General features: G+C 34.2%; 1 protein-coding gene across 1 annotated transcript; it reads right to left on the minus strand.

Moving 5' to 3' along the window:
- Positions 1 to 335: 335 nt before the first annotated feature.
- Positions 336 to 9,768, minus strand: LOC107821502 (glutamate receptor 2.1-like). The gene is made up of 6 exons (XM_016647938.2): positions 9,464 to 9,768; positions 3,533 to 4,312; positions 2,518 to 3,077; positions 1,857 to 2,169; positions 1,114 to 1,502; positions 336 to 1,033 (listed from the first exon to the last, which is right to left on the minus strand). Exons 1-6 carry the CDS (start codon positions 9,675 to 9,677, stop codon positions 437 to 439), a joined length of 2,853 nt encoding a protein of 950 aa, XP_016503424.1. The 5' UTR covers positions 9,678 to 9,768; the 3' UTR covers positions 336 to 436.
- Between the last annotated feature and the right edge of the window lie 347 nt (positions 9,769 to 10,115).

A 10,115-nucleotide genomic window follows, 5' to 3' on the forward strand; every position in this document is an offset into this window, starting at 1 on the left:
CTTATCGGTTCGGTTATCGGTTTATCATATTTGTAAACCGATAACCGATATGCTAAACCGATAATATTCATAACTGAACCGAACCGACCGATGCCCACCCCTATTACCAGCTTTCATATGCGCCTTGTTATTTTCGATCCCAACATTTTCCACCGCATCCCATAACCATAGTCGGTAATTTTCTCCCATGGCTTCAACTTTCGGGCTATTTTGATCTGTTTGGTTGTTACAAACAGGTTTAGCAGCCAATCCTTGACATGGAAAGATCCCATAAATAAATATGCATACAGTTTTACAATGGAAGAAGTATAAATGAGCTTAATACTACGTAAGAGTGAAGTTAAAGGCTTAATCTAAAAACAATCATAATCCCTTTTTACACCAATACACAAATCAAAGATGGCTATGCCATCTTTAAGTTAGAAAAGAGAAAACATCAACGGCCTGCATTTAGATCAATAGCCAACCCAATGACACTCTCCTGAGTACTAACTGCTACATTCTCTTCATGCGAAGGTGGAGTCCCTCCTTCCTCTCCTGGAAGGTGAAAAATCTGCTCTGTATGACTAGAAATACTTGGACTTGGCGGTTCATTCGTTTGTGGAGAAGCAAACATTGACAAGTTATCATGTGGACTTTGTGGACAATCCATATGTCCTAAAACTCCCACTGCATCTCTCAGTTCACTATTCTTGAACGTATGGCTACTATAGTCTTTTCTGTCAAAATTTCTAGCCAAGATTCTGATTCTTTCGTGGAACGGAAGATTAGATTGTCTCATGATGTGCCAATGTTCATGCATGAACGTTGTGAGGAAGATGAGGAGAGCCAAAGTTGCTGCAACTACAGCTATGACAAAGAGTCCCCAGAAGCTATCTAGGCCAAGACTATTGGAGGAGGGTGAAGCGCTAGAATTTGAACAAGTATATTTCCCGAACCATGCTTTCTCTATTTGTACCATCTTTTCACTTTCTGTCACACTTAAAACTGCTCTTGAAACATCAGGTACTAGAGGAGATCCCATTGGGAAGGCCTGGATGAAAACCACAAGAATGATGAATTCATAATATTCTGAACTAGATGCAAATCAAAAGAAAAAAAGGAGTTACTTACAAAGCCAAAGCCATCGCTCTTATATGTAGGCCCAACGATGGTATATTTCGAGCAATACTTTGCAAGGATAAGCTTCACATAAGGAATCTCATCAAAAACAGCTGCAATACCACCATTCGCACTACCTCTAGAGAGTAAATCAACACATTCCTGTGGAGTGCTATAAGGCCTAAGCCTGTCCTCATCAAAGTTCATCTTTGCTAGAAGTCTTGCTACAAAAGAACCCTGTTGGTAGCCCACATATTCATTGCTCTTTAGAAGTTCTGGCTGGAGTTTTTCAACTGTTAACGTCGATGTAAGACTTGCCATGTAGCTGGAAGTCAATATGAGTACTACTAGGAACCAGATGATCAATACAAACCTAGCCAAGTTGCTTACTATCTTCTCCTCTGTCAGTATCGAGAACCAAAAAGAAGAAAATTCAGATTAGAAGTTTGAATTATATGCTATATATAAGAGCAATGGCTAATTCAGATTGAAGTACGTATGTGTGTGTGTATATATCCCAATTTGATTGTGCATGAAGTTTAAGAAAGAAAATACTTCTGGCACACACCAAATCGCCCTTAGAACTTGTGGTGTTAAACACATCATGATATTTCTATGGCTATAAGAGCATGTCATTAAAGGTAAATGGGAAGTGAAAATATGAAGATTTTTCAAATATATACAATGGTGTCATTCTTTTCAGAGCAGAGAGTACAATATAAAATATAATTAAGGAGGAGGAAAAAAGAAAGTACTCTGTGCAAAGACCATAGCTGAGAAGGGGAACCAAAAGATCAAGCGAACTTGGTGCCAAGGAGGTCCTCTGAAGTCTTCATTAACTCTATGTTCAAGTACCCAAATGACAAAGCCAATGAAAACAAAACAACAGAAGCTTGTTAACCACAGCTCCCATGTCAATGGCTTCACGAACACCCACGCTTTGTTTCTATTCTTGTCTTTGATTGGCACCACCATCGCGACTCCAGATTCCGTGTAAGGTAATGTGAAATCAACATATTGCGATCTATTTGCGAAAATGGTAGTGTCCCCTACAACAGCATCAAAGGTCTGCTCGTTGGTCAGTCCTAGCAACTTGTTAGAATCAAATAAAATTATATATGCAAGAAATGTATTTCACGGCTAGAAATGACAAGAGTGGGTTGCTCTAGTGGTGAGCACCCTTCACTTACAACCAAGAGATTGTGAGTTCGAGTCACCCCAAGAACAAGGTGGGGAGTTCTTGGAGAGAGGGAGCCGAGGATCTATCGGAAATTGTTGTTGTTGGCTAGAACAGCTTTGTTGCTATTTTTGTCAAAAATGTAGTGACATTTCCAACGGAACCGTCGGAAAATAAATTCTTTTAGAAGGAAAAGGAAACCAAATTGATAATAAAGGGAGGGAAACTAAGAGATTTACCCCAAGAAATAATTGATAAACAAGATCGTCGTAACTTTCAGTAGTCTCTCCATCAGGAGTTACATAGGGAACAAATTCATAAGGAACATAATATGGTAATGCGTCCATCACTTCCTTGAAAACATCAATGCAGTAACCAGTAACCGTTGTTGTGTTAGTAGTAAAATCTCTAGTAACTTTCACAAATTGACTGAAACCATGTTTTAGTGGAACTCCAATCCTCAATTTCTTCCCATTTGTTGGAATCACCCAACCTTTAGGAACAGAAGTAGTGTCACCAGGCCATATAATAGTGCCAAAATTAGTCTTAGAAATTGAATGTCCATTTTTTGTGCTTCTCAAACTTAGATCTTTAATAATCCCATTTTCTCTTGTCCAAAAACCAATTCCTTTTGCACCATTGCCAATCACATTAATAATCTGATAAGCTGGTGACCGCAATTGCCCATCAACAATTTGAAAGTCTCCGCTAAGGCCTTTGAAAGTAGTATTTAGTATAGCTTGAAGAAGTTTTGGACCATCCTTGGAAACTCCAATAGCTTCAAGATATGTTGTATTTCCTGAAAGTTCTAGAGGTATCAAAATCAATCCATTTTTACTGTAACCTACACAATCCCTCCAAGTTTAAAGAGGTTGGATTATAACCTGTTTGTTGATTTGTCTCAACGGGTTGAACTCGAATAACCCATCAAACTATTGGGTCAAATAGTGTAATCGACGTGACAAAATGCAATTCAAACTCAAACATACAAAATCATATTTGGCCATCGCGAATTATGTAAATCTGAAAGAACTTAAGCAAATAATTTAATAAAGATATATTAACTTTAACAGTTTTTGTTCAAAAAGAGAACAGAAAAAAGAAAGAGTAAGGAGGCTGGGTTATGATGGACAGATTGAGTTATGACTCGTTATTTAACCCATCTTAAGTTTGATCCAAACAAACTTTAGGAGGATTGAGTCATGACTCTTTTATTGATTTGACCCAACCCGCTCATTTGTCACATTTACTTACCTGAAGTGTGTAGCTTTTGAAAAGAGGCACCAGCGTTTCTAGATTTCTCCACTGCCATGGCTAGTGCAGTAGCTGAATCATAAGCCCATAGTCCAAACACATTCAATTCCGCATTAAGAATTGTTGGATTTTCTTGTTGAAACTTCAGTTTCCATCTAGTAGTAAAATCCTCAAGTTGTTTAGTTCTTGGAACATAAGGTTTTACTCCAATAACTCCTTGCATGGATTCAATAGTTGAAGGATCCATAGAATTAAGTTCATTTGCCATAGCATCTGTAATAATCCAAACATACCCTTCACTCATCATTCCAAGTTCTTTGGCCATAGTAAATATTTTGGCACCAAGTGAAGTTGTCATATGCACAATAAAAACCCGAGTTTGCATACTCCTTAACTTGTGAAGTTCAGATGTAATCCGATCATCAATGGCAAATTCAGGAATAACGCTTCGATAATGGATACGTGCATTGATTTTTTCTAATGCATCAGTCAAGAATGGTATAATACCTTCTCCGAATTGATTGTCAATGTATATAAGGGCAACCTCTCTCCATCCAAAATATTGGATAATGGAACTAATGGTTTTAACTTGAGAAGAATCATTTAGAGTGGCACGAATGAAGTATGGACTACGAAATGATGAGAGAGAAGGACTTGTAGCTGAAAATGAGATGATGGGTACTTGAGCTTTCTCTCCTAAACCAATTATGAAATCAGCTTGCATTGATGATGTTGGCCCTATTATGGCTTTCACTTCAAGGTCCTTCAATAGGTCAACTGCTGCATTTCCAAATAATGAATGAATCAACAAAAGTAGAGTTTAACTTTTATATAAGTGTAAGGAAATTTTACATTATAATTAGGTGGAGTTTAACCGTTTACAACACGTTAAATTATAATAATAGTATAAATTCTTTATACGAAAAAAGGTCAAAACTACCCTGATCTATTGAATTTGGTGTAAAACTGCTCTATGTCTATCTACTAAGCCAAAAGTACCTCCGTCGTCTTCTTTTAGCCCAAAAATGCCCTAAAAACTAATATATCATTTAAAAATAAAATTGAAAAAGACCAAAAATGTCCATGATCTGTTGGATTTGGTTAAAGATTCCCTTTGTTAACCACATATCAAATTATACGACCCACACATACCTAAAGATTCAATCTGCCCATAAGATCCAAACCCGAATTTAATAATAAAATCCCATATCTGATCTCTTTTCTTCTAACCAATTAGTTTTATCTTCTTCTTATATTATGAAAATTATGATTATAATGTTCGTGAAGCTCCAGAACCACTAAAATTCATCAGACTGGCTATACTATGGTTCCAAAATTGCAGACTTATCTAGTAGTTTTGGCCCTTCTCTGTTCTTTATATTATCGGTAAGTGAGAGGCTGATAGCCTGTTTGGCCAAGCTGGAGAAATCAGCATATTTTGAGAAGTGCTTTTGAAAAAAGTACTTTTGGAGAGAATCAGTTTGTGTTTAGTTTGTGTTTGGCTAATCAGTCTGAAAAGCACTTTTGAGAAATAATTTTTGTTTGACCAAACTTTTTAGAAAGTGCTTTTAAGTGTCAAATTACGAATAAGGACATGAATAGATTTACTTAATAATTAATATTATAAGTAAATAAATAATATCAAAATTTTGTTATTACATGCAATAATTAAAAAAATTCATTTTATTTAAGTAAAATATGAAAATAAAATTAAAAAGTACTTAATTCTTTTAATATAAGTTAAATATATTAAAATTCCTTCAACAAATATAAAAGCATTCACCCCTAAAGACACTATATATTAGAAAGTTTCCTAAAAATAAGAAGAAATATTTATAAATTAATATCCTAAGTATTAGGTTTAAGGGTTATTTTGGTATATACTATATTTTGTTAAGGGTATTTTAGGTAAGAAGAAAAGCCAAAACTGCTTCTGCTTCTGCTTTTGGAAAGAAGCTACTTTTTTCTGCTTCTCTGAAACTGCTTCTGCTTCTTCCCAAAAGCACTTTTTTTCCCCAAATAAGCTTGGCCAAACACCTCAAATTAGGAAAAAAAAAAAGTGCCTTTGGGAAAAAAAGCATTTTTTCTGTCCTGAGAAGCTTGGCCAAATAGGCCATGAGAGCATTATTGATTCCCCTATGTGGAATGGAATACAGTACCGACTGAAGGCCCAAGCGACTGAAGCAAAAGGCTGTAGGGTGATTGACAGGAATGGTCCTATAAAGCTCTCATCTTTAAATATTGTCCCTGATTTTTAATGTATAATTAAAAATAACGTACGGTCCCACAAAAACTTATTGCTTGTCAGGGATTCCTCTAACGGATTAGTAAATCATTAATTGTTCATAAACTCTAACCGACATTGACTTTGTGATTATTTAATTATTTACCAAACTTTACCATATTGATATGATTTTGTGTTATTGCATTCGATCTATTTGTTAAATTTTTTATAAATCGGTTGACATGATTTTTTGCTTGTCCTGTTGTTCACTAAATTCTACCAAATTGGCATGTGTTATCTAGAATTGGCATATCTATTAAATCGTTCCTCAAATTTTATCTGATTAGCATAATTTGTATGTGTCGTTGGACAAAGTCTTTCTCGAAATTGAAGTTTCAATTCAGATCAAATTACCCTAAATTTGTTCCAAATGATCTCAAATTCGAAATAAAATCTTCAAATACCAATACAAACAATTTTCAATCACCAATTTAGTCAAATAACAGCAAATCAAGAAAATCCACTTTGTCTTTCTTCACCACTTTCTAAAAATCAACAATGGAGTTTCAAGATTCTAAAAATAAATTAGTAAATCAGCTTTGAACTAAAAGCTTAAGCACATATTATCAACACTTAAATAATTGTAACAACGGAAAATGGCTAAAAATATCCCAATCATATTCTAAATGATTTACTATTGTGTTCCGTTCACCTATTGGCCCAAAAATACACCTAACGTTATCTTTCCGTCTAAAATTACTCCGCAGCTAACGGAGTTATCTGTGGTCCCATTTTTAATGTGTTGTCACAATGTGATTGGGACACGTGGTCATTTGGTCAATATCAATTACAATCCGCCCCCAAATATCGACCCGCGCTATTTTTCAGACCAACCCATAGTAAAAATACTGTATTTCTACCTACCAATTCCTTTTAGGAGAAGACCGACCAAATTTAAAAAAAATTCTCCACAGATTCGCCATTTCATCGGAATGGAAAAACCAAAAACAGGATTTTTAACACCCATAAATAATCATGAACCAAAATTAGTGACAACAATGGAGCAATGACAATGAAACAGCCATGAACGAGGCAGAAGCAAAACCATATGAGTCCAAAATGGTCGCCGGAACTTGGTACTTGACAAGAGTCTTTTTTTTTCTTTGGATTCGAGCATACTTTTTTCCATGTAAAAAATCGAAAAGAAAAGAGTGAGAAGAGTACAAATAAAGAGAGGTTGCCGAAATATTTCTTCGGTTAGATCCTGGCCAAACTCCGGCGACCGATTTCTGAAAGATCAATACTAGATTTAGCTACTGCAGCTATTATAATTTGTTTGACCCCCAATCTTTCGAAAAATCCTTATGGCGAAGATCATATAACTTGGGATGAAAAGTCAATCTTATCATCAGTAGGAGCATATGGGTGAAATATAAAAAGAGTTCAAAGAATCAAAAGTGAGTCTATAGAGGAGGCTTGCATTTTTGTAGGGACAGTATATTTTATTTTTCTTAAAAAAGGTAGATGAACCGAGACATTCCTCAAGAAACTTGATTAGCGATAAGGAATTAAATATTGAACTGACTAATTGGATGGATTGAAGAAATAGAAAATGGACAACCGAAGAAGGACCCAGGAGGAGGAAGAAGTGCAACAAATTGGAGGGTAGAAGGAAATGGTGAAGATGACGAGAAAATAAGAACTTAGGAGGAAAAAGTTGGGTAAGAATGAAATCTGGGGCGGGTAGAAATTAATTTGGACTGGGCGTCACGTGGCCCAATGAAATGATGCCATCGAATTAAAAAAGGACTCACACAATATTCTGTTAGTTGCGGGGTAGTTTTAGACCGAAAGATAACTTTAGGTGTATTTTTGGACCAATAGGTAGACGGAGCGCGATAGTAAACCATTTAGAATACGATAGGGGTATTTAGGCCCTTTTCTGTTTTAACAATAATCAATTATTAACTTTTAGTTTTCACCCTAAACAAAAAATTTACGAAAAAGGATCAAATATAGCCTTGTACTATCAGAAAAGGTTTAAATGTATGTCACTTTCATTGTACTTTGAGTCCATATATACCCTCGTCGTTATACTATTGGTTCAAATATATCCATTTTTCGTTAACTTTGTCCAAAGTGGACATCCAATCCTACGTGACACTAATATTTGATGAGGTGGATGCCACATGGCTTGCACTGCCCACCATGATAAACTAGCACCACCTTCTTCACTCACAACCACTACCACCACCCACCATTATTAATTATTACCATCTACCACCACTATCCTCAACCATAATCGTTATCAGTACCAATCACCACTAGTTACTACCAGAACCACCACCAACTACCATCTCTAGTTGACATTCACAAACACCACCATTAGTTATCACCACCATTAACAATCATATTTTTAAAAATATATATATTATTGATAGAATATCTGATTAATTAGTATTTTATTTTAATTTTGTGTTTATTAATTTTCAAATAAAGATAAATTTTATATATTCAGATGTTAAAAAATAAATAGTCTTAATTATTTAGTATTCAGATCTTGATACACATCTTAATATTCAGATGTGTATTCATATTCAGATGTCTTAATCTTAATACATATTTTAATATTCAGATGTGTATTCAGATTAGACGTCTTAATCTTAAAAAGAGCAAATGAGGCATGAGTCAGTGCCATATGTTTCACATGTACGAGCTTATAATTATGTTAACTTCCGACTATATATTCAAGAATAGGAAAACTACATAGTATAGTAGCTCCCAAAATAATAAGCGATAATAGAAATATATTTTTTGTATATTAACATCTAATTACATAAAATATACATATTTTATAATAATTTTTTTATATATTTGACTAACGAATATAATTATTTTTTATCGTTCTATCAAATGTGTAACTTGACCTAAAGATTATGTCAACTTAATAATCCATAATCACTTCCGTGACATTAAATTGCTACAAGTGTGAGTTTGAACGGGTAAAATGGAATAAAAAGAAATATATGTAGTACCACTCAACTATGAAATTCCTATCCCCTAATATAAAATTTTAGTACTAGTATTTACTCTAAATTCTTTAATTTTTGGTTGAAAAGGTCAGAAAGTCAACATCAAAATGACTAACTATTTAATTACTAATAATTCTCAATCATACATGCATGTACCAATCTACAACTTGAATAACATTAATAGAATGACAAATTAAAATATGTGACTAGGCACTAGCGCATTTCATGAGAAGTTTTTAGAACTGCTATTGATTTTATGGAAATAAATCACATATTAATTATTTACTTGGAGTAAATGATTGATTTTGTACTGTTATGAAGCTTTCTTAAGTTGAAATTCGTGGTGTAATTGAAAAGTTTAATGGGAAGAAAAGATCCAGTAGCTATATGCTTGGCTTTAATTATTTGGCTTAATAAACTAAAGCACTTAATAAATCTTTTGCAAGAACACAATGAAAAGAAAGGCAATTATATGGATAGAAGCATTCCATGTATACATAAAATCTTGTGAAACATAGACTATTTTCTTCGAGTCAAAAAAAAAAATTGTCTTTGATTCAAACTAAAGGATTGAAAAGCATGTGTAGAAATCACACACACACACACTCTAACTAGTGTAAATTTATTCTAAGTACGTTAAAAAAAAAAATAACACTATCGATGTATATTACTTACCTGCTGCAGCGGCGGCAACTATGTCTCTCTTTGAGTCACGAGTATGGAGAACTAGTCTGGTCTTATAATCAGAGCCATGATCAGAGCTATAAAAGTCAGATAAAGCCATAGAAATACAGCTTAAACCCATTTTCCCAACCCATGCATCCATGTCAAACACAACTCCCACATTTATGGGAATTGTTGATCTGTTCTGTGCCATGGCCATTTCCATGCAGAAAAATATCCCTAAACATAGGAAGAAGAAAGAGAAAAAGGAAGAGAAAGAAGAGACTGAGAAAAAGACTTTGCAAGTTTTCTTTCTCATTTTGACAAAAGATGCATTTGAGTCTGATTAGTTGGACAGTTGACTTTTATAGAGAGATTTGAGGTTTGACTACTGTCCAAGAACTCGTTATGGCATTTTAATAATAAGTTAAACTTAACGACAAGCTTTACGGACTCTTGGGGTCAGTGTTGGTACTAAGACAAATTTTTAATTTTTTTTCTTGCTTACGTAACTTTCAGATGTATAGTATTCTCTTATCAAAATTTATGTGATGCATTTTAACTTTTGAAAGAAATAAAGAATAATTTTTGAAATTTGTAATTCAAAATAAGCCATAAATATTTGTGTCATTATAAATTTTGAAAACTATTTTATTCACGGGCA

Source organism: Nicotiana tabacum, chromosome 5, assembly GCF_000715075.1.
Source record: "Nicotiana tabacum cultivar K326 chromosome 5, ASM71507v2, whole genome shotgun sequence".
Lineage (NCBI taxonomy): Eukaryota > Viridiplantae > Streptophyta > Magnoliopsida > Solanales > Solanaceae > Nicotiana > Nicotiana tabacum.